This window comes from Megalopta genalis, chromosome 2 (genome assembly GCF_051020955.1).
Source record: "Megalopta genalis isolate 19385.01 chromosome 2, iyMegGena1_principal, whole genome shotgun sequence".
Classification (NCBI taxonomy): Eukaryota; Metazoa; Arthropoda; class Insecta; order Hymenoptera; family Halictidae; genus Megalopta; species Megalopta genalis.
Window position 1 is genome coordinate 6385513 of NC_135014.1, and position 25934 is coordinate 6411446.

At 38.2% G+C, this 25934-nt stretch overlaps 1 protein-coding gene across 2 annotated transcripts in view; it reads left to right on the forward strand.

Annotated features, from left to right (window-relative positions):
• LOC117218318 (protein turtle homolog A) overlaps positions 1-25934 on the forward strand; it is a 246218-nt gene that overhangs the window by 175572 nt on the left and 44712 nt on the right. For both annotated transcript variants that reach the window (XM_033466615.2, XM_076528779.1), the window contains exon 5: positions 19845-19996. In XM_033466615.2, coding sequence (XP_033322506.1) covers positions 19845-19996 — 152 coding nt within the window. The remainder of the gene's footprint in view (positions 1-19844; positions 19997-25934) is intronic.

Genomic DNA, 25934 nt, shown 5'->3' on the forward strand with positions numbered 1-25934 from the left:
ATTCGTGTCAGAACTTTGTTTTAAAAATGTTTGACGGTTTCAATATAAACGTAAAAACAAAATAACCTTGAAATATCTTGTACCGAAATAATTTATAGGGGTTGATATTGTTACGGCGACTTGTTCAAATCAAGTCGCTGTAATGTGAAACTGCCCTGTTGTGAACAACTCCTTAAAGAATAATAGAAGATAGGGGTTGCCACGGAAGAGTGTTACCAACGGACAATCGAAGAGTCGAGATCGGACCGTCGAACGAGCAACATTTCAAATTGAAAGATCTAAGATATAATTGTATCGAGTTGTGTTATAGTTAATATTCTTTATTGTAAATAAAATGCCGGGACGCGAGAGAAATGGAGTAATTCGCAACTATATATCGTAATTCTGCCGTAAAAAGCTTTTCCCGTGCGATTATAAATAACAGACATATTTGAATGTTTCCATTTAAGTGCTTGGCCCTGTGTAATCACTATACCAAGTGACATATCCGGCGCAATAATTGAAACTGATTACATGAATCCATCAGGCTGGCTTGCCTATAAGCTGGACATTTAATGTCGTTTAGGGTTGGATAGCAACCCATGAAGTACCCCAGGCATTAGCCTATACCCCTAATTTGGAAATTGGGCCACTTTAGAATTGCATCGTCACTTTTCAGTGAGCAAGTATCCTGTAGAGAATATTAATATTAATGCACTCATTGTATGTGTACAAGCTTGTAAAAATTACTAGGAACTTCCTTTAGAGTAATCGAAAGTTTGTTGAAATTATGCATTTCTAGAATAATGATAAGATAATCTGAAATCTGTTACTGAACCGATGTACTGTGAGTTGGATTCATAAAATAGGTAGAATTAATCCGATTGTGCTCTTGTCATCGAAGAAGTTAAAACTAGGACTACTCGTTTGAGACACACTGAACATAGCACAGATCTTGATAGCGTTATATCCGCATTTGTTTTATACAACCTATTGTTGCTAGAGGCAATCGGTCAGTCTTTTTTTACAAATATTGCAAGGGCGTGCAAGAAAGTATCCGTCAAAGTCGAACATATCACATGCTCCATGAAAGTTACTAAGAATTCCCGCTATTTTGTCTTAACCCCCTATGGGCCGAATTTTTTTCTTAAATATAAAAAAATTTACGCAACGGAAAATCTATTATTATAAACCTATGTATGCTAATTAAAAATATATTTAACAGTTTAAACAACTTTATTATAATTAATTCGATTTGTAACTTTGAAGTAACAACGGCTTACAATGTTTCCTCTTCTGTGCATAAATGCTCAAGCGTGAAATTCCATAAAACAGTTTGAATTTGGCGTTAAACATAGATGTACGTTGCATTTGGAACTGGTTGCTAAATAGTATTTTGTGGTCTTGAATTTTTCTCATCCGATGATAATTCGGTACTAAATTCATCGTCACTGTCAATAATATTTATGCGTCGTCTGGTAAATGCTACTGGACGATCTTCATCGGACTCAGAATCTAATAAAGAATCTTCGGATCTATTACCGCTGATGTGTCTAATTCTAATTCCTCTTTTATTTTTATGCGATTTTGTATCCATATTTTGGGTATTTGATATATAAATTTGAAAATAGGAGAAAGCACAACTATTATCCTAAATACACTCGAATCTACCACAATATCCCAATGTAACCTGAAAGTTACAAAACTGTATCATGTACAAATAGTAACAAAATGATTATTGAAAATCAAATAAATAAATTGTTATTGATATACGAACTCAGAGCTATTATATACGCTTTTTTTTATTTAGTAAACACCGACAAGAGCACAAATAATCTTAATTGCACAAGATGGTCCCTTTGGTTTCTATTTGTACACAACTTGCAAGGTATTTATTTTGACATTTCAGGTTGATGGTGCAGCCAACCGTCATCAATATTGTTATCGGTTTTTTCAGAAGCATTATATAATTAAGACGTATACATCATCTTGTGAAAAAAGACTAAAACTATTTGGTAAAACGTGGATATATTAGCTTGTGACTTGAAAGTTACATGGGCCCATAGAGGGTTAAATCATTCTAAACTTCCGGTTGAAACTAATAACCTCAATTTAATTTCTCTCTTTTTGTATTTTTGAATTGCGGCGGGTAATGGGTTAAAAATGTTCTAAAATCCAAACGTACGAATCCGAATACACTTTTCTAGACGAAACGCATCATTTGTCCGTTCCATTCTCGGTCATACAAGCCCGTACGCTGCAAGATATACATATTTCATCCGACCATCGCCGTAAGAAAAACACCCGGTGACCACAGATGCCCGAGATGCCCCGAATCAAGACAGCGCGTGATCCAAGAAAACTAAATTCAATTTGTCGACAGTGGCCGTGCGTTCAGTTAATTGGCTAATCGCGGGTTCAAAGGCAGCGGCTTTCTCTCGAAGCGATCGCGCGAACAAATTTTCTCTCCACTTAGAACTAATCGGTACGGAAGTCGGGAAAGGGCCGACGTACTTCGAAATAACGTTGCCCGGACGTTGGTGGAACCCGGTCGGGGGATCTAACCTGGTCTACTTGCACGTCTCACGAATCGGGGGCTGGCGGGCTCGGAGTTATCGTTATATCTCCCATCGCGGTTAAACAATTCTCCACGACGATTTCGCGGAGCCCGAGGCAACGGGTCACGTAGCCGGTGAACGCCTTTTCACGTGGTCCTGACGGGACAAGGTGTTCACGCGCTGAACCTATTAGTCGTCTGCTGGAGATCGCCCGTTCAAGATAACGGTAGCGTCTCTCGCAAGACGGATCAGTGGATCGCGTGTCCCCTGGCCTCCAGCAACGGTGCCATGTTCCTCGAGGAGTTGTTGCGTGGTGTTCCATGTTCAGCCGTTGTCGGTCGATAGAAGTGACGAGGCGAACGTGTCGGGCCATGGTGGTTCTTTGTCGCTGTGTGCGCTGCCCGGGGATCACGTTCGTGAGCGGGCCCCGTGCTCCCGAAGAATCTGCGACTGTAAGCGTGCTGGGCGTGTCTGTAGGTGTTTAGAAGGTGTTCGCCGTGTCCTGAGGTCGTGTAAAGACTGGCTGGGGGATGTTCGGTTCCCGAGGACCCGGAGAGCCCTGGCTGCCAGACAAGCCCCTGGAAACCGTAGACGCCGCGCCAGCAACCGGAAACTATTCCAATTGGCCGATAACGATAATGTAAACACGCGTAAAACCGTTACACACTACACCAGCTATTCTAGATGTTCGCTCGCGGCCGCGCTGATCCGGTACGCAGACCCGCAGATACTCACGCGCTGTTGTTTAGGCTCCCTGCTGGATTAGAGGGTTGCTCGGTTGTTGCGTGATTGCGCCGGTGTGCTCACTGGTTGACCGTTTCACGATCGACGGGTTAGTTCGTCGAATCGAGTCTAGGGAAGCTGTTCCACAGACGTTTCCTTTTTTAGTCGTTTCGAGGTTCTGAAGCGATCCGTTGACCGGATTTCTTGGAGCGATAATGTTGGGGAAGTTGGTCGTTGTACCCTTCTCAGTTTTTACGCTTTCGATCAGCGAGATATATTTTGTGAGCAATGTTACAGTTTAAAGAAACGCGTCTTATAAAATAGAGGATCTGGAGAGATTGTGTCTCATGCTTTCTTCGGATCGGTTGCATAAATCTGACATTGCATTCATTTTCATTTTCTACGTGAAATTATTGAAATATATGTTTCATTTTTAATATATCTTTTTAAAGAAATAGAATACGAATGAAATAGGATAGGAAGCAAACGTTTTAGAGTATCTACAGAGGTTATATCTCGTATTTTCTTTAGATTAGTTACATAAAGTGTGATAGGATAATATTTCATCCATTTTCCATTTCTACTTGAAATCAGCAGTAGAGTAAATTCTTCCTAATCGACACTCAGCTTGGAGACAAAAATGGACAATTTAGGAAGAGGATATACGATTATTCGAGCCTTGCGCCTCGTTTTTATAGTTACCGATTGCCAGCAACTATAGAATTGTAGTTATAACATTATATAACATTGTTACGGCGACTTGTGCAAATCAAGTCGCTGTAATGTGAAACTGCCCTGTTGCGAGCAACTTCTTAAAGAATAATAGAAGAGAGGGATTGCCACGGAGGTGTGTTATTAACGGACAATCGAAGAGTCGGGATCGGACCGTCGAGCGATCAACGTTTCTAATTCAAAGATCTCAAACATAATTGAATTGAGTTGTATTATAGTTTATGTACTTTATTGTAAATAAAATGCCGCGACGCGAGAGAAATGCAGTAATTCGCAACAATATATTATATATTATATATATTATATTATGTATATTATATTATATAATATCGTATCTCCTCTTCCTAAATTGTCTATTTTTGTTTCAAAGTTGAGCGTCAGTTAGAAAGAATTTACTGGACATACTTCATTTATGATTTCACATATCAATGAAGTACATTTTTCAATACAAACACAGGAAAATTGAACGTTTCGCAGTATCTTTAACATGAAAACGAGAGAATTTTCAATTTGTGTGGATCGTGTGAAAATTTCGAAGTCGAACGGACATCTTGAGTCTATAAATACGATATTTCTATTTACTGATGGACGTTTCATTAATTAAGGAAATATTTGCTCATGTTGAATCAAGAAGATTCATGTTGGCTGGAGCGTAAGTATACTAAAGTATTTCGCTCGGAAAACAGACATTGAATTATTTCAAGATTGATATTCGATTATTGCTATCATTCGATTAGGATTATTGCACAAAACTGGATTCCAAATGAAAGAATATGAGAAAAATGGATAACACGCGCAGATAAGCTGTCCAATTGCAAGAAACGTCGGGAAGTTGTGTAGGAATTGTTAGACTTTCTGCGAAGTTTCCGAGCTTTGAGCTCGAGCGTGCAGGGTAGCAGACTAACGTGACCGGAAAGTGTTAAATGGATTTTTCTGCTACTATTTCGTATATTATTTTCAATGCCCCCCTAATTGTTGGAGTATTTTCAGTCGGGGTTGTTCAGACATCCAAGATAATACGTCTGGATTGGTTTGGGTAAGGAAAGTTCAGGTTGGATCGCTTCGGGGTAATAACACTATTGTGCTACACGCGAATGCGGAACTTTGTGGTTTCCAGTTTCATAATGTCTTACAATTCATAACTCAATATAATTGCTGAAAAGTGTGGCATACTGTAGCAACTTAGGACTCTGTTAATCAAGGTACATTTAAGAAATTTCGGTTTGCACCAATAGATAGCGTTACGCATATTAGCGATGTTTGCATTGTCATTCTTTTGTTACGATTATAATCTTTTTGTCGTCAGCTTTGGTGGTTCACACGTTTAGGTTACTATAGAAACAGATTCCGTGTAGTTTTGTCTACAACTGACAGTTTGCTGTCAATTTTAACACGGAGTGCAAAAATGAACATTTTCGACACATTTTACTTTTTTATTTTCGCAAAGGAAAGTTGTCGTACCATCTCCAAATTTGCAACTTTTCAAGCTGATTTCGTGTTCAGACTTCAACCGAATTATACAGAGATCAAATAATGTTGCATAAAACAACGAACGATTCACGAGTAATTTTTATTTTGTGGAAATACGAAGCTTTCGGGATCGTTGTCTGTTCAAAATGCTCGGTGGTTCTACAGTGTAGAAAGACTTTATCAGAGATAATACAATTTTCCGACGGCAGATTCGTAAATCGCTTCAAATCCGCGGTGTAATTACAAGACGTTCCTGCTCCGAGCCCACAAAACATTTGATATTCTAATCCGCTTATCAAAATCAAGAGTAGCCGAAGTGTACTCGCCGCGAGCTAATGCAATCCGATTGATGAATTTCGAAATTCATCTCTGTCTCATTAAACCGAACAGGATTTGCGCCTGCTCGAAAATCAATTATCTTCCTCCAGTCAGCTCGGTCTCCGAAATTCTGGATCGACGACCGTTGCGCGATCGGTAGGCCCGCCTAAAATTTGATGCTAGATTGGCTCGCGTCGAAGAACGGTCGGAAATAAACTGGAATCTATAAGCACAGATCGTTCCCGATTCCCACGTTACGAACACAGGTGCGCGTAACTTCGCAGAAGAGCGTGCAAATGCACGTGCAATTTCATGCACTCCCTTGGGGTGATTCCCTATTAATTCGTTCCAGTCCGAGCCGTGGCAAGTTTCATTCAATAAAACAAATAATAATAAGCAATCGTGTTCGCGGCTCTACGAGGAATGCAGTCGATAAATTTCCGCTTAATTGCTCGCCCCCGCGTTAGTTCCTGCGTTTCAATCGGCCGCTAAATGATTTTAAGCGATAGCTTAACAGTCGCTTTAACAGTCGCGGAACTTCGCTTCTTCTGTTCTCTACCCCCACTTCTTCCTCGTCTTGCGGCATAGTCGCCGGGTCGAACGTTATTTTTTGCACGACCGTGGAAGTTCTGTGATCGAATTTAATTAAATTTTCATTCGTCTTCCGGTGCCCTGAAATCGCAGACCAGATTATCCGCCGGCTTGCTGCAGAGATCCATGAACGTTTATGCACTGATTCTTTCCTTATTGTTGATCGATTTAGTTTGTTGCTTTGTTCAAGTTTTAATTGTCTACAGTCTTTTCATGGTTTCTTAAAATACATCTTTACAATTTAATCTGCACAAAAATTATTGCAGACGGAACATTCTTTTGCGAAAACAGTGAAGATACCTAATGTGAAACCTATTTTTTTATAATATCTATAAAATCTATATTATATATTTATAAAACTGTACGTATATACCCATATTTATAGCACTTGTAATTAAATTTTTTTAAAGAAATGTCCAAATACTTTATAAAATCAAGGTTTGCACGGGATTCGAAAGATTACCAAAATATTTCGTAATGTATTACAGCCAAATCGCTTTTCGCGATTTGTCAGGAATCGATAGCACCGAACCTACGGATTTTGCTTGTCGCAGTTTCCTAATTAAACAGCAGTCGCCCGGTTTCCATGACAGTGGTTATTTACGAGCTGAGCCAATTTGTCTCTTGAAACACGCCATAAAGTCACGTTCATGAAGCGCCGACGTCCGGGTCGTTTTATTTTATGATGCGACTGACAAATGGTTCGGTAAGCGATAACATTTTAGACAACAGGTTAGCGGGATTCGGACCGTAGATAATAAACGCGGATAAGACGGCGGATCAACAATAGCGTTGGGCAATTAAGACGGCTTTGCCCGTTCAGCAGCGAGCGGATTGATTTTTGGCGGTCTCTGATTCCCGTCGAGCGGCGGCCGTTAAGCGACCGATTAAAATGATTCTAACAGATTTAGAGCGACGGCATTAAATTTCCTGCGGATCAATAGCACGCGATATGATCGCAAAAGTAAAACAGGCCACGTTATAGGCATCTCGAATATGTTCCACGGAAAACATGGATCGCGTTAACGGTATCGACCTGATTCTCCGGCAAGAGTTTAGCAAATAATTGCCCTTTTAATACCCAGCCAATTTACGGAACACGCTACCAATTAAGGTTTAAAGACTGACCATAAACACCCGTCATATAATTAATAGGTGTCGCGAATCCTGACAGCCGCTAATTCGCATCCGGCCGATGTGTACCTACATTCGTGTACGAGTGACAGCCGCGCGGACGCGACGCAAGCAGTTATCCGTGACTGTGCAGACGCTTCAGCACATTCGTTCGCAATATTTACTCGTGCTCACTGACATGCGTCGAAACTGTTCACAGAATGATAAGTGATAACGGACGCGGCCAACTTTTTATCGATGCGCAAATTATTTCGCTTGTCGACGATGGATCATTTCGACGCCAGCAGTCCACGGAAGCCAGTGTTCCGTCGATTATAGGGGTAGTCGTCGCACCCTTATTGCACGTATTAACGTGATCACTGCTCGAATATCAATCGAAACGATTCCATCAAATCCGAGCAAGTCGATTAACAAAAGCGAAACCGATAAGTTAACGTTTTGTTAGCAGTTGCAAACTATTTGCAAAATGTGTAAGTTATTGTAATTATACTGTATATGTTACGATATGTATATATCTTTTCTAAAATATACAGTTTAATAAATAATATCAAAGTATATATTTTTTTTTAAGGAGTTAGCTGTTTTTGACAAGTATATTTGTCATGTACAAGTGGCAATATTTGATGTTATGTTGAATATAATTAGTCAAAAAGAGCTAACCGGTTAATCGATAGAAATTAATTATTAATTTTGTCAAAACATAGTATCTCAATAATTGCTGCACTAAAGAATTAAGGCAACACGTTCGAAATTACCATGAACATTTACCTGAATGTCGATATTGGTCAAGCACTCAGGTCCCTACCACGTCCATTCAGGTCAACGCAGCTCGTTTTTTTATCAGATTCATAATTCAGGTCAGCGTAATGTCGGTTCGGAGGGTGCGGGCGAAGGCGATTCAATTTTCCGAAAAGAACTGCGTGCGGTTGGAAAGGCTTATAAATGCGGGATGGGGCGCAGCGTGCGACAACGCGCTGGAAATTATAGAAGAAGACAGAACGCGCGTGGGAACGTTGAAGCAAACCTAAATGCGTTCGTCCGGGCACGCGTGTTGATTCATTACCCCGATTGTTAAATCGCATTAATGCAAACTGCCAGCGTATCATTATGAGTTTACAATTTGTCCATCGCGTACGATGTTTACCAACTCGAATTAATATTAATGCCGGGGGCAAATTCTATTCTAGACTCGCTGAAAAAAATACATTGTCCATAATTGCGCACGGTTACCACGGTAACTATAGTCCGCATGCACCTGAATATTTGATACTGTAGTGGACGGTTGTCACGAGTATAGAGGAGGATCCAGGGAAACTGCAATTTCGTTAATGTATGTAATTTCATACAGTGAAAGAACTTTCACGAAATGCTCGCCTTTTTTTATATTGTTTTTAGGCTGTTAAGTAACAACGTAGGAAAGAGTACAAATTGAGTTCTTGAATGAGTAATTGGTATTTTATTGAAAAATAGGTATCATTATTTTATATTGCAAATAATATATCGCAGATTGACGGAATTTTATTCAGAAACAGGTGCCATTATTTTATATTGTAAATAATATACACTATGAAGAAATTATGGTGTAATATATTAACTGCTTAATGAAAATCTTTTTATAAAAGTATCATTGTAATATTTTGTAAAATAATAATAAGTAGATCACAAATTTGTATGCAATACAAAAGATGCGTCATTATTAGACTGCGAATTTTATGCATTTATAACAACAACGAGTAGATCAAATTAAAAACAGTGAAAGCATTCAAACTGTTTATAAATACTGTGGTACCATATTCGATTAATTATTTTTTATATTATACATTTTTATTATATATTTCATATATTTTCGTATCTATATTTTCTGTTTTGCATAAAAATCTGCAGTCTAGTTATTATTTAGAATTTGATTCACTCATTTTTCCCATAAATGTATAAAATCCTGTCTAATAATCAATATCGTATTCGCGTATGGTTATAAGTGGTATATAAATTCCATTTATCTTGAAAATGTAATTTGCTAAAAAACGAGATTATGATATTTCCAAAATTTTATTTAATCGTTTGATGAATTATGAACTATATTTTAGAATTCCTATGCAATGATTGGCTAGTTAGTGTCGCACGTGAGTTAAGTAATGTATATACTTTCTAAAGGAATCGTATGTAGCTTGACCAATGGCGCTAGTACCTGTGATTGCACACGGTTCCGTCAAATTTTGCGAAAAGTGTAGTACATGAAGGAAATTTCTTCATTTCATGGTACACGATACATACCAAGTCACCGTCTTAATAGGAGTGCTTTTAGCCAATATGAGATAAATTTTCGAGACGGTCATTCGACGGTCTGTTCCATCAGATTTCTCTGTTAATAGATCGCAGATACTTGCGTCAATCCTTTTTTTTTTGTTTCTCAAAAGGCAGGAAGGCGTGATCACGTTTGTAGCGACACGCGATGCTTCGTGCGCCAAACGATACACTCTCTGACTCCAGTTTTGTCGTTCTTATCGAGGCTTTGATACGTGTTTCTGACATGTTTCGCACGAAACGAACTTCTGCGATTTTTGCACATAATTCCTCTGACGTCCGAGTGTAATTGAAAGTTATAATCGGCGGTCTTCAATCTACGTTCCCTGGCAGTCACTTTGATACTTTAACGCGTCATGCACCCTCTAAAGTTTGTCAAACGTTTCCGGCTGCACTTTCAATTCTACCCTTTCTTTTGTTTCATCTGCTAATATCACGCAGCATGCATCTGACGTGTCATCATGGGAATATTCGCTGACATAACGTGTAGTCAATTTCATATAAGAAATTTTAATATTTTCTGACAATTTTAACATCTTCCGAAAGCACATAATTATCTCGCTGTGTTTTTTTAAAGAGTATTCGCATGAAACTTCTTATTAAGAATTATGACATTCGGTCCAAACGATTTTGATGAATACTGTAGCTACGCTAACCTAGCGAGCCGTGTTCTTATATGTGGCATTTATGTGGTACTCGCGTGAGAGGAGCATCGACACGAGCATGCGACACGCTATTCTATTTTTTCAGCATTTTAATACGTTCACTATTTAAGTTACACGTATCATATTTCGCGTAGAAAAGATTCAATCATTTTCAAGCATGTTATTACTTGAAATCGTGACTCATAACATAATGTTTGCAAGGATCATCAAATTTGTTAATTATTTTTCAAATTGTAATTTCATATTTCACAATCTTATTTACCATCAAAATTCCTAATACCTGCAAAAATAATCGTTTCGAGAAATTAATTATTTGTCCACATCATAATGTACTTTTCATTTACAGTTTTATTACAAGATTCAGTATCATTAGTTGTGTTAGTCGTGTCTGTGTTAGAGACAGATTTCAACGTTGAGAGGTTAACTGCAAGGTTAAGGGATTAACAGATTAAGGGACTAAAGGTTTAAGGTGTGTGTTACGCATTGAGTACAGAGCTGTTGTGCAAGTATGCTCGGGTTCACGAAGTTCTTGTTAAAAGAAAATTCACGTTAAATAATGAAATGAAATATTATTTTTCATTTTTCTACTTAGTTTTAACAATACACTTATGAACTACATTACTAATTTATGGAAAATGTGACAGATTAGTAAATGGAAAGATTCGATAACAAAATCTGCAGACAAATTCCACGATATAACACTATAATTGAATAAAATGATGTTAACATGTCTACTGTTGGTTAACTGCAATTGAATAAAATGATCTAAACATTTTCGTCGTTGATTAACTGCAATTGAGTAAAATGGTGTAAACATTTTTAGTCGTTGATTAACTGCAATTGAATAAAATGATCTAAACATTTTCGTCGTTGATTAACTGCAATTGAGTAAAATGGTGTAAACATTTTTAGTCGTTGATTAACTGCAATTGAATAAAATGATCTAAACATTTTAGTTGTTGATTAACTGCAATTGAATAAAATGATCTAAACATTTTCGCCGTCATTGCGTTTTTCACCAATAGTTTTGCAATCTAACTAATCTTATTTTAAAACGCAAATTCGATGTATATCTTCATAGGTTATAGTTTAAACTTGGTTTCAAAAAACGTTATCCACAATTTTGTTCAAAATTGTTTATTTGGCACTGATTTTCATGTGGATAACTTCAAAGAGTATTTTCGTCATATTTTGCTCAATTACTTCCGAAAAGGAAAAAATGCTTTACAAGATGTTTTAAAGATAACACAGAGTATCAAAATTGATTACAAAATTTCGATCCGGTGATTTTGATATTAATACTTTAACTGCCGCGTCACTTATACGCGAGCGACGAAATTATTTAAAATATAATTTCCATGCTAATCCATAAAAATATCTCAATTTTATTAAGATTCGCAAGAGGTAAGAATGCTGAAATGTTTAATTTAATTGATTAAAATACTTTAATTCTATGAAATTTCGAGATGTCTTCGGCGCGGCAACAAAATACAAAAAATATGATTGCATGAATTAGAATTTATTAAAAAGTCTTCAACCGTTGATCAACGATTTCTGAAATGCGATCGAACGATTGCCTGAAGCTGGACTATAGAAGTGGTGGCTGCAGCAGTTGTTGGGAACAACCAAGAAATACTGAATCGCGGTAAACCCGTTTCCGTCCAATTTTAAGCTATTAGCCGGACCGCGCCGTTTGCAATCGGTCTTCTAATCGCAACTCGCTCTTTCCGGGCTGCAGGGAATTCCGTTTAGTGTACAAGGGATCGTCCATTTCCGGGAATGAAGATCTTTAGAAACGCGAATGCACGAGCATGTATCGTATGTATGTATGTATCCGACTAGCATAAGATGAAAGGGATTGTGGAGGGGCCAGTGGGCGGCGGGGGTTGAAGGGAGGTCAAGAAGGATCAGTATATTGGTGCACAGTGTAGCGGATAGGCCACGAAACGGAACGGAGGAACCAATTTCAGAGAAGTGGCTACTGGCTAATGGCAATTAGGGGTTGTACAAGTGGCTGGTTGCGGCGGCGCATAAACGTGCGCTGGAATTTACGAGGCAGACTGTACGATGGGCAACGTGGTATTACAGATCGTAGCAGATACTACTACGCTTTTGTTTTCGGTCCCGATCGTTATTAAATTTCCTTGAAAGAACCGTGGACGTAATGGTCGCGCCGCGAGTCTTCGAATACATTCGAATGCGGAGGAAACTGGTGATTGCGTGTTGCAGCAGTTCGCTATCGACTCTTATCGGTAGTTTCCTTAACCCTCTATGGGCCCATGTAACTTTCAAGTCACAAGCTAATATATCCACATTTTACCAAATAGTTTTAGTCTTTTTTCACAAGATGATGTATACGTCTTAATTATATAATGCTTCTGAAAAAACCGATAACAATATTGATGACGGTTGGCTGCACCATCAACCTGAAATGTCAAAATAAATACCTTGCAAGTTGTCTACAAATAGAAACCAAAGGGAACATCTTGTGCAATTGGGATTATTTGTGCTCTTGTCGGTGTTTACTAAATAAAAAAAAGCGTATATAATAGCTCTGAGTTCGTATATCAATAACAATTTATTTATTTGCTTTTCGATAACCATTTTGTTACTATTTGTACATGATACAGTTTTGTAACTTTCAGGTTACATTGGGATATTGTGGTAGATTCGAGTGTATTTAGGATAATAGTTGTGCTTTCTCCTATTTTCAAATTTATATATCAAATACCCAAAATATGGATACAAAATCGTATAAAAATAAAAGAGGAATTAGAACTAGACACATCAGCGATAATAGATCCGAAGATTCTTTATTAGATTCTGAGTCCGATGAAGATCGTCCAGTAGCATTTACCAGACGACGCGTAAATATTATTGACAGTGACGATGAATTTAGTACCGAATTATCATCGGATGAGGAAAATTCAAGACCACAAAAAACTATTTGGCAACCAGTTCCAAATGCAACGTACAGCTATGTTTAACGCCAAATTCAAACTGTTTTATGGAATTTCACGCTTAAGCATTTATGCACAGAAGTGGAAACATTGTAAGCCGTTGTTACTTCAAAGTTACAAATCGAATTAATTATAATAAAGTTGTTTAAACTGTTAAATATATTTTTAATTAGCATACATAGGTTTATAATAATAGATTTTCCGTTGCATAAATTTTTTTATATTTAAGAAAAAAATTCGGCCCATAGAGAGTTAATTGAAAGGGATAGGGATATCGTACAGTAACGTATTTGCGACGACCATAAAGTTATAGTTTATCGCATAACATCCTACAATAATATTCAACTTATTTTTGTTTCACATTTTGAAGTAACGTATTGTATTTCATTCGTAACTCATCATATTAAAGAAATATTTCGACAAACATTGATGTAACTATTCGTCACCTTCCTCCACACACATTCTTTGACATTCCAAGAAGACACATAAATTCTTTTCGTTACATTTTATCGACCTTTACTGAAATAATAAATCATGTTCTCCATGAACCTCCCGGTCGACGGTGTTGATCGGCGTGAAGTCTGGCATTCTTCTCCTTCGCTCTGGAACAGGAAATAAAACGGAGTTCGTTTCACATAATAGAATTACGCGTCGTACGAATCTCCATTTTATTTAAAAAATGTAAAAAGAATGATAAATCCGGACGAGTCGGAAAACAAAGGAGTGATTTTTATTGAAATAAAAATTTTACGCAATTTCGTATTATCATTCTTTTTTGCATTTTTAAACGTCAATGAAATGTGACGAAAGCAATGTATCTATCTTGGAATGCCAAAGAATGTGCATGGAAAGTGACGTGAAGTTTCGTCATTATTTTATGTTATAAAAATATTGTCGAAAATCATCCTTACTTTAACCCTTAAATGCATGAATTAATGAATTTTATTTAAAAAATAGGGTTATAATTTTTCAAATGAGTGGAAATCGGGAAAAATATTAAAAAAAATTATAAGTCATATCTTATAGGGTTTTTATTGAAAAATATTAATGATTCATTTTTGGTACACTATGCAAAATAGACATAAAAATTCTTTAGTTAGTATGACATATCTATAACAAAATTATAAACCACATGCATACCACACCAAAACAAAACCAACAAACCAATAAAGGAAGCATAGTACTAAATACATGTCGTAATTATTACCATTAGTGCATGTTGTCCCATTTTTGCATCAACACGAAATAAGCCCTCCATACACATGATAGTTACGGAATATAGACAAAAGTACTAGCAAATTAATAAATAAGAGCCTTACCTTTAGAAACTATTGTTTGTTTAACGAATACACCAAAATATTTCTAAATAATCCACTTCCAAAAGTACGTAAATAAACCCGCTATCAAAAATGCGCGCCAATTGGTATAACGTCAGAAAGATACAAATATTGAAGTCAAATGTCATTATTTTAGTTAATTTTTGATAAGTCAATGGACAAAGGAATCACTGCCATTCAGCCAAATGTATCGATATCAAAACTGTTGTCGGGTATCCGCGCAAAAAGTTATTGATTCATTTTTGGGACTCTATGCATTTAAGGGTTAATGTTTTACTTAAGGCAATCTCTTTAAAGAACGATCAAAAACGCAGTGATTTTTTCGAGAAGCTATTAGTAAGTTGCCAAATAACACGAACAGTAATCGAACGATGAAAATTGGAAGATCATTCTTTGCACAAAGAAACGATGAAATTATTGTAAACAGGCACAGATTTAGTTTCTGCGCTCGATGGACCCGACAACGAATTTAGTCTGTAACAAAGTGCAATAATAATACAGAACACAATTTCGAGTAAAGTGCCGAGCGTCTGCTGTGCCGTGTACTCGAAGCGCATGAACAATCAATCAAGCATTGTCGAGAATGATTGATAAATACGCGTGATCGCTCATAGGTCACATTAAACGTTCGCCCGTCATGTATGTACAACTGCAGCGCCTTATTCGCCATTTCAAAATCCTGCGAGTCTTTTTGCACGCGCGCGACAATTAATTAAGTACAGTAAATTCGCCCTAATCGACGCTCGGCTTGGAAAGAAAAATGGACAATTTGGTAAGAGGAGATACGATTATTCGAGCCTTGCGACTCGTTTTTATAGTTACCGATTATCAACAACTATAAAAGCGAGTCGCAAGGCTCGAATAATAATATATAATAATATATTATTATTAACTGCATTAATTATTATGGTTATGTCCAAATAATTTACCAGTGCTCCTGGTCCTGTGTATTCAAAGTTAAATTTCATGCATCACGAGAAGACCTCGCGTAGCGAACTATAAATTCTGATCGCGGGTTTGGTATCGCATTCCTCGAAAAATTGATATAGGTCAAGAGATATAGAGTAATAATATACATATAATAATATATTATTATTATATAATAATAACAATTCCCAAATTGTCCATTTCCGTGCACGATCTGAGCGTTTCATGTTTTTTTTATATTTATCAGCATGTGTTACCGTTTGTTGTTCCTTGTTTTGTTCGATTCATTTCGTTCGCGTGTGTAAACTATTCTCGATACTATTTTCTATTCAAGAAATAGCTTATCGCCCTCGTTATTTTTCCGCTCCCGGTTCGGAGGCGCGGATTTCGAGGCTTGCATACGAAAAAAATATTGTAACCACGAGTGGCCGCGCACACGTGGATCACATCCGATGAAACATGGATTCTCTTGGCCCCCGCCGCGGGTCACGGCGAACGCAATTTTTCGAGGAATGCGATACCAAACCCGCGACCAGAATTTATAGTTCGCTACGCGAGGTCTTCTCGTGATGCATGAAATTTAACTTTGAATACGCAGGACCAGGAGCACTGGTAAATTATCTGGACATAACCATAAGTACTCGAGGCTATATGAAAACGGAAAAAATATCGAAAATAATATCGTGAAATTTGTTTAAGACCTTTTAATGCAGTTTTGAAGCGCGCTCGGACTTCGAAAGCTTTGTAAAGTCTTCGTTAAAAATGCGGAACTCGCTAAACTCCAGTTTCTGCAAAATAACCGAAAGATGATGTAATATTATAACCTTTGCTCGATCAGAGTTTAGAAAGAAGATTTAAAATTAATATAATATTTTAGGAATGAAATTCTGCACTTTATTGCATCAATCAGTGTGTGCAATTGTATGCAATTAGTGTTCTTCGTCCATCGTACTAATGTACCAATCGATTAGTAAGTCTCATCCGCCCCTTATGTCAATTTGACATAGTTATCACGAATACTAACAAAATAATGTATAGATCGTTTTGTGTTATTTGCAAGCAACGCGAATAATCGAAACTTATCTCGCATCATCTTGAGTTTTCATTCGCAAGGAAAGCATTTACGAATGTTACTTACTTATCGATCTATCTTATTAATTTTGTATCATTGTGTAGACTTGATATCTCCGGACAGATTAATTTTAATCTGTCTAATTGTTTTGAAAATTTTTAATTGCTTCACGTACGAGATATCCATAATGTTATAGGTGAAATGACTCGTGGAAACAGCGAATTAATAGCAAGTACATATTGCCGAATTGATCTTTGATTATGATAGCATGCCTTATTCTATGTGATTAAGGCAGTCCAATATTGCACGCAATAATTGCAATCAATAGACGTTCCAAGATTTATAGCCGATGGATGTGGACAGGTACCAGATATATGTATTGACCATGACAGATGTGTACGTTCGAACCTATGAATTTCCGTAGGTAACGCGCAAGCGATGACATTAATAGGAAATTCAATATTCTCCATCGTTCGCTGTGCAAAATTGTGTTAGAAGTAGTTGAGGTGATCACATAGTTTACAGAGTCATGCTCGCTGAACAAGGATACGTGGCAGTCAAAACTTCGATCGATCACCTTCGAAAAACAATTTCAATTAACACATTAAAGGCGGGAGTCGTAGTACTACGATTTATCTCGACTTCTCATAAATATGTACTTTAAAACATTTTTTCTAATTAGTGTTTAGTTCTTTTTTAATATTTCTTTTAGTTTTAAGAGTTTAAATAAACTTTTTTAAGTCTAAATTTTTTATGATTACACGAAATATCGCCCGCTCTAGGACGAAAAACGAGGCGGGGCGGTCGCCGCGTTACCTAGCATACTTTCCTCAGGATCCCCCGCCTTTAATGTATTAATTTAGAAACGTGTAATGCTCCGTATTTAAAAAGTAACAAGTCTGATTCGTTAGAAAATATTCCATTACAAAAATCTCGTATGGAAGAATGAATTAATTTTATTATGTTTAATATGAATCATAGAAACATTCAAACTTCTTCCATATGTAATACTTTCATGACAGATCATTTCCCTAGAATAATTTTGAATTGGTAAATGCGTTCTTTAGTATTTCAAGATGAATAGTATGCTTTTAATACACCGTGTAACTGAAAAATATTTTATCCATGATAATACTTCCATTCTGAAGAGCAAATAAAATAAAATGTGATACAGGCTGCTGTTAGAAACGTTTCTAATTCTTCCTTCATTGTTCCATACGTATACAAATAAATTGTATGGTCGTGCATTTATAAACCAATTCACAAAAATACTTACAGTGCAGTAAAACTATTTTGTTAGTTTCAGTGACGATATTGTTTTAATTCGAATAACGGATCATTACAATTTGCATAATATGTGGTCTTTTCCGAATATCAGACTTCCAGAAATTCCCATTTCAACCCTTTGCACTCAAAGCCAAATTAATACAAAATGTAAAATAGTTTTTCTGGCCCATTTTCATTTTATATAATCTAATGCATTTTGTACATACGAAATTGAATTTTGTGACTCGGGCAACAGTTACGCTTTCAACAGTTCTTTAAATATAAACAAAAAAGATTAATCAAATCATTTGGAAACGTAACGTAACAGTTTGGGAGTCGTCGGTCGAGTGCAAAGGGTTAATGCTAAACCGAAAGAAAACAATTCACGGGAAAACTACTAAAAGAGAACGTATGCAAAGTGATAATTCATCACACGATGAAAAAGAAATTAGTCTAAATGATGAAAGTAATTATGAAGAAAATTATAACGTCGAATGATAAACAACGGGTTCAATATACAAAGCATTAGCGATGGGCCCACGAAGACTGTGGTGCTGAAGAAGCAAATTTTATATACCCAAGATGTGAAAGAAAGCAAAAAGAAAATAATTTTCCTGAGACAGCCAAACCGGGTCTCATGTTAGGAACCCATTACTCAAATCTGTGAATTTGAGTACTTTTAGTTTTTCCTTTATTACAAAGAAGTAGATTTTTTCTGTATTTTCCAGTAGATTGTAAAAGAATGATCTGTTGTTAATAAGAGTGTCTTTAACCAAAAATTGTGATTTAAACAAGAAATGGATCTCATATAAGGCGCCCTATATGTACTGCTTGACTAGTTGTCACAGATACAATCCAGTATTTTCAGGATTCGGTCAATATACCACTCGGTATAACTACTCGGTTGCAACTCGGTAAACGCTCCCTGCCAATGTTCTTTCTTCGCAAAATTAGACATTCCCGTCTCATAGAGACCTGGAGTCCAGCCGTTTTATCCAGACGACGAAAATGGGGCGAAGCTCCAGCGGAATAATTTGCAGTTTTCACGAACTGCGGAGTAAAGAGGATAAGTTCGGAAGTGGCGGTGCTCACATAAGTTAGTTAAAGTTAAGTTGTTCAGAGGGAAAATTTGTTTTTGTAAGTAGGTGAAAGTTGGGCATAAAATGCGCTCTATAACGATCTACGACAAGTTAGGAATTCTTAGGAGATTTTAATACACACGCCGTCTCTCGCCTCCTCCTGACGCCTTTATACTTCCCAAGGCGCACCAAATTATTTTACCGTCTGACACGACGCCACGCCGTTGTGTGCACGATACCTCTCTTCCTTTGTCATTTCTAAACATTTCTCGCCGGGTCACGATGAACCTGTCGAGAGTTCCCGTCTACGAGAGAACGTAAGAAACTTGGTAAATTAAATGTCTGAGAAATTCGCGTGTGAAGGTCTTCCCGTGATTACAATATCGTTCGGAATTGTTCGCACGATATTAACAACTTGCTTGCTGCAATCTCAAAATTCCATGGACCTATAAAGTTGTGCACGAGAGTCTTCGACAACTCCGTTTGTTCCCCGTGTGTGTAACTCGACAGTGAAATTTATGATTTATGCTTGGTGTTAGCCGAGCAATAATTACCCGGGAAAAGAAAGTAAAATAGAACATTTCGCGGGGGAAGAACGTAACGAGAACGTCGGTGTTCTACAAAAACAGATAATTGAGGAAGTTGCAGCTGTCGACGGGGAGACCGTTGCCCTCCTCGTTGTTGTTTCTTATCAAACTTATACGGAACACGATCCGTTTCTTTTTCCAGTGAAGCCACTGGTCGTACAGATTTTGACGAAGGAGCCTCGAGTTTCCGCTGACAAGAACTACGACGTGGAGTGCTGGACAAATGGTTCCAGGCCAAATGCGGTAATTACATGGTGGAAGGCGAACGAACAGATTAAGACAATGGTAAAGAATGTAAGTCACGTCAATATATGGCTGAAAGCCATTTCATTTTTGTAAACGTTATTATGACGCGATAGTTCAACGTATAATTTTTCTCGTCTAACCAATAGACTCGTCTCAAGCTATCACAAGCCTAAGCATTTTTCGCATAAAATTGAAAAACATTCAGCAATTGTACGTTACTAAAGCAATGTTTGAAATTTTATTATTTATGAAATATATAATTGAGTTCTATAAGACCTGGGAATAGCTTCATGAGCTCATTAACGGACAAGCTATACTCCAAGTTTTAACTTCTGCTGTCATTTGTTACTAACTATCTTAAAAATCGCCCAATCGTTTACGTGAACGTATCATATTTTTTTGGAAAGCAAATCAATTTTTTATTTTATAACTTATGTCTTTCGTTTAAATATTTTCCAGTGAAATTTTGTACAAACAATTGCTGCAGTGATCTTAGATGTCTACGTGGGGATCATTTTTTAAAGTGTGTCGAACGAGCCTTATTTTTAGCGAGAAAATGTGTTCATTTAAGTGCCGTAATGTTAAGTGCCGTTACGTTTCTTTTGATACGGAGATTTAAGGATGTCAGAAAGCAATAAAGTTTAAAGTTTTGTCTCGATCTGGCAAATATAAAATTCTACTTTGCCCCGTTTTCACTGTATCTGTCCATAAAAATGGGGATTTGCATGAGCATCAGCAGTCTGATCATAACAATAAGACGTCGTTGAAGCGAATATACGGTGGAACGGTGTAATGTAACGGCCGAACGCTTTTAACAAACCGTATCAGAATTCTGTGGGCATGGACTCGCTAAATATTGACCAAGGCTGAAAGAATATATAGGGTGTGCCGTTAATGACGGTTCCATCTAGGCATCGAGTAATTCCCCGAAAAAATAAATAAATCGGAAATACGAACGTACAATGGTCACGAGATGGGCGCTGAAATGTGTCTTGTTTTCCCTTCGGTTAATGGTGTTGTGTTATTTAATTATTAATTAACGCATTAACGACTGCATGCTCGTTCTTTTACATTTCACCGTCATTGCTTTCAAACGATGAAATTAATCAATCATTTTAATCGCTCTCGCGATCTTTTTAGCAACGATCCGCTACCATAAACTCACTTTTCCATCGCTCTCGTTCATTTAATAATGCCCGTGGTTTAATATTTTCAGTTTTGGTTCAGGATTCATTTACTCGTCGTTGCACATAATTAGCAGATTGTGCAAGAAAATCATTTCACGTTCAACTTAACTGATGTTATTTTAAATCTTGTTTCTTCGCGAGCTCAACGGTGATAATTTTGATCGGTGACGAAGAAACTTCTGAAGATTATTATTGAAAAGAAAATTACTGAGATTCTTTTTGACAGGGTAATTGAGAATTAATAGATTTCCGGTAGTTAAGGTGTGTTGATACGTATTTAAGAAGAGTTGACGCCGATTCATCGGTTAATTGTAATCAGTCATGCAGTCAGTTAATTGTCCCTGTAGTCGGCCAGATTCTACGCCGTCCCCAACCCTATTCCCATCAACCTGACACCTTCTTTTCAGCTGACGGAGGAAGTGTTCCTTGACGAATCCGCAGAACACTCCCCTCTTACACGATGCCCGATAAATTGCGGAAGACCTATCTTTCCTTTCTGGCGATCGAGCTTTTTCCGCTGTTATATCGGGAACGGGTTCCCGGAGCGTTCAGTCGCCGGTTTACTTTGTCTTCGTAATCGCTGTGTGCAGTGTGAAAAACAAATCCCGCTCCTATATCTCGTCGGTCTCCTTATCTATATGCTTTTGAACCGGCCGGTGGCAAGGAAAATCCGGAAACAATGAAACTCGATTATCGGGTATCCATTAATTTTCGACGGGAGGGCATTTACTTGTTCGAATCGGGGGAAATTTAGAATGTGTGGCTAATAGTTTCGTATCGTTTATTTCGGGCCGTTAGAACTTTTTGGTGGCGGAAATACTGGAGAATCAGTTCCTCCGCTTGCGTCTGGCTGAATTTAACGTGGCTATTACGTTCGAGAGAAAAGAGGAGCGAGAATTTGCCAAGCGGATGCGAAACAAAAATATTTCGTATATGCTTCGAAGATTTTAGCATAACGTTACAACATGAAGATTTATCTCCGATAAATATGACCCTCTGTTAACCCGTTAAGACTAAAACTACCGGGTCCTAAAAGCGACTAATATACATGGTATCCCAAAAAGTGTCTCGCAATCCGGAAACGGGGGATACCTGAGGTCATTTGAAGTAACTTTTTCCGTAGAGAAAATACAATCCGCGGCCCTGTTCACGTGTTATTAACGAAAAACAGCGACCAATGAGAAACCGGATCAGCTGACGCGAGACGGCCGAGCTAATGAGCGGAACTGGGCTCCGTGCAGCCGAGCTCGCCTCTTATTGGTCAGTATTTCTCGCTAATAACTTGTAAACGAAGCCGCGGTTTGCATTTTCGCTAAGGAAAAAGTTGCTTCAAATGATCTCAGGAACTTCCCATTTCCGGATTGCAAGACATTTTTGGGACACCCTGTATAACAATGCCAACTATGACAATGCCAGCACTGAATTTACTTACACTTCGTATGGTTTGTATTATAGATACTGACAAAGATAATGTGGAGCTAGCAAATTTTACATATACGGTTGAACGACCGTGAAATCAAACAGTAAACAAAATTATCTGTCTCACCGTATCTTCCTTACTTATTACGAACCGAACAAAGGAGAATGAGAAACTCGCAGTCTGGAATCGCAACTGTTTCTACGTACGCGTACGGTCGCAAACGACAAAAAGCACGCGTAATCGTTCGGATGTTCCGCGATCTCGCGTTGTCCACCAATTCGGCGGCCGTTGAAAAGAAGGAATGATAAACAGACGAAGTGCGCGGCGCGCCCGGAGGTATTATAAATAGCCGAGGCATCGCGAAGAGTGCCTGCCCGGGCTCGATTTGATTTATTTTGCATTCCTCTCGAAAGGGAGGCTCGCAATTTCTGCGTGGCTAACTTTCGGCCTGTGCACACATCCACCGGCGTAATCGGGACGGTACTCCGTATACAATCTCCCGGCAGGATATATTGACGGTACTGTTGGACTGTCCGAAGAGCTTTATCGGGAAATTCGATCGCGTCCCAACGAAGCGAACCGAAAGCGGTATGCAGTGAAGCTTGGCCGAAGGGGGTACAGGGGGGAGGCTGGTTGAAATGAGGGAGAAAGAGGTGGGCCGGGCAAGAGAGACGAAAAGTGAACGACAGAGGAGGAACGTCGAAAATCAAAGAGCCGTGGGACGAAGAGGGAAAAAGACGCGACGACGTTGCAGCGGGAAAGTCGAGGAGGGATTCATGATGCGACATTCATTCTGACGAACCGTTAGTTCCATTCATGGTATTCGCGATACTGATGTGGATACGTGGTTTTTTCTCTCGCCCCCCCCCCCCTCCCCTACGCCCCCGATATGTATGCCTGGTGGCGCTATCATTAAAATGACATCGTGGAAACGGAAGGTTAGAGATTGAGATAAAGAGAAACAGAAAGCCCGCGAGAGGGGTGTTTCGGCGGCCGCGGGAGGAGGTGGGAGATAGTCGGCGAGCGAGAGCTCGACGCTCTGCCTACCGCCTCCCCTGTCACCCTCCATTTTCCTCAATTCCGCGCCACTGCATCATAAATCTCGAAAAATCGTTAATCTCGTTCGGTCCCTTTATTTTCTCATCTCTCTTCTGTAGCAATGCGTACGACCGCCGAATTGATTTTCATATTAAACGCATGACAAATTGTTGAGGTAGTTTCGCTTCGTTTCGTAACCGGGATAACGGGAGGCGAAATCGATTCCACCTCTCCTCCTCACCTCAACACGTTTGATTGAATTTTCGAGACGGTAATCTCGAAACAATTCGAATTTCGATTATTGAAATCGTAAGAGACCGGGGCGCTTGATAAATCGGGGCGACATGCGCGCAGCTACCTCGGGGTGTTCCGCCATTGGTATAGCTCGCATTTTTCCGCGTCTTTGGAGAGAGGGGATGTTTCGACAAATATCGAGCTCGCAGCTTGTGTTTACGTTGTGTTACGTCGAGTGAGGGGAATATTTTGATTCTGACGAGACACTTCGTGCGATTGCGGAGCAACGTATTTTTATTAATACGTTGGCTAATTAAATTATACGCGCTGTTAAAATTACACATTATACATTATTATTTTAAGTACCTGTGACAATTTTTATGTGCTGTGGACAACGAAAGTATTCGAATTACTAGTATAACTTTGACTTTCTACGCTATATATTTAAATAAATATACATTATAGATATACATAAATATATACTTTTGCATCGACTGATCATTTCTACGCTGCGCGAGAAGCATCGAATTAATCTTTGTTTAGCGATACTTAAACAATTCAGTTAATTACAGAAACTCGAGGGAAAATTCGAATATTGCGACCTCTATCTGGGTCTTGTAGCACGTGCGTGTGTGTCGCGCCAGTCGCGCAGTCCTCCTCTACGTCAGTCTCATTATAGATCGTTCACCCCGTTTGTGTTGTGCGCCTAATTTGTCGACACATGCCACCCGTTTCTCCGCTGCGGAATCATCCTGTTCGGCGTTGTTTACGAGAAGCATCGACTCTATCATCCATCAACAGCAGCGCTTTTAATACCGCGATTTTTGACATTGTACAATTTTTTATTTGTCTATTATTTAAATTCATTAGCACACGTTAACACGTTGACTGCCGCGTCACCCGTATTCGGGTGACAGCAAAAGTTCTCATCAGGCCACGTCACCCGTAATTCGGGTGACGCTGATTTGACTACTTACAAAGGATTTCCGAAAATATTTCGACAAATATTCTACAGTGGGTAATGAAACTATTGAATTCTTATAAAAATGGTTTATTAAAAAAATTATTCGCAGTGTATAACATTAAAACATTCTCTGCAAAGTTAAGGTTGATCAGGACAGCTTGGACAGAAAGTTGTTTGTTTTTTCAAATATGCTCGTGCCTCTGATCGGTCCATTTCGTATCTTTTATTTGAACTGTAGCTTCCTCAGTATCATCAACATTTCTTTCTTCTTCCATGACCAATTCTCGTAAAATCTCGTCAATAGTATCTTCATAACATTCATTATCACTATGATTATATTTATCAGTATCCGAATCAGAATCTGACGATGTAATTTTATTTATGCTTCTCCTTCCGGGCAATCCGATCTCTTTTCATTATTGACAAAAAATAAGGGCAGAGATTTTAAGTTATACCATTTGGTACTCGGCAAAGATTCCAACTGTTCATGCAGGAACAGAAACAGATATGAATTAACAGCGCACGCTTCCTATAGCGGCACGGGTGGCCTGTAGGAGATTTTGTTGTAAATACGCGTGGCAGTCAACGTGTTAAAGTAGATTTTTGTTAACTGCATCGACACATAACTGCTCTAGTGCTGACGCGCGCACAAAGTTTGAACTGTACGTGTTGATAACCGTAATCTATTATCTCGCGAAATATAGGTTGCGTGACAGTAAATCGGTTTCGTGATTAAATTCAACAGCGAACCGTGGTATTTGTTCTTGCACTTCGAAGAACCGCAATCTTACGTATCTCACTTATAATTGAATTCTTTGCAAATTGAATTGAAAACACCGTTTTGTTCTTGCCGTTACCTTTATATATAACCTTTACATGGGCATACTTCGCTTCTCCTATGTAATTGTGAATGAAAAATATTAAAGTTTAACAAGTTTAACAATACAATCGACACTTTGAATCGGAGCATAATCTCTAGTAGCATCTCGACACCGTATTATGCACTTATGACACGCTACACGTGGCTAAGGATTTAGTTTTATGCTACGACTAATAAAATTTGTGATCCTTTAAGTTTTGAATTATTGCTTTTACCTTTTAGTACTGCCTTTATCCGGGATAGTTTAAGTCTCGTTTAAGAAA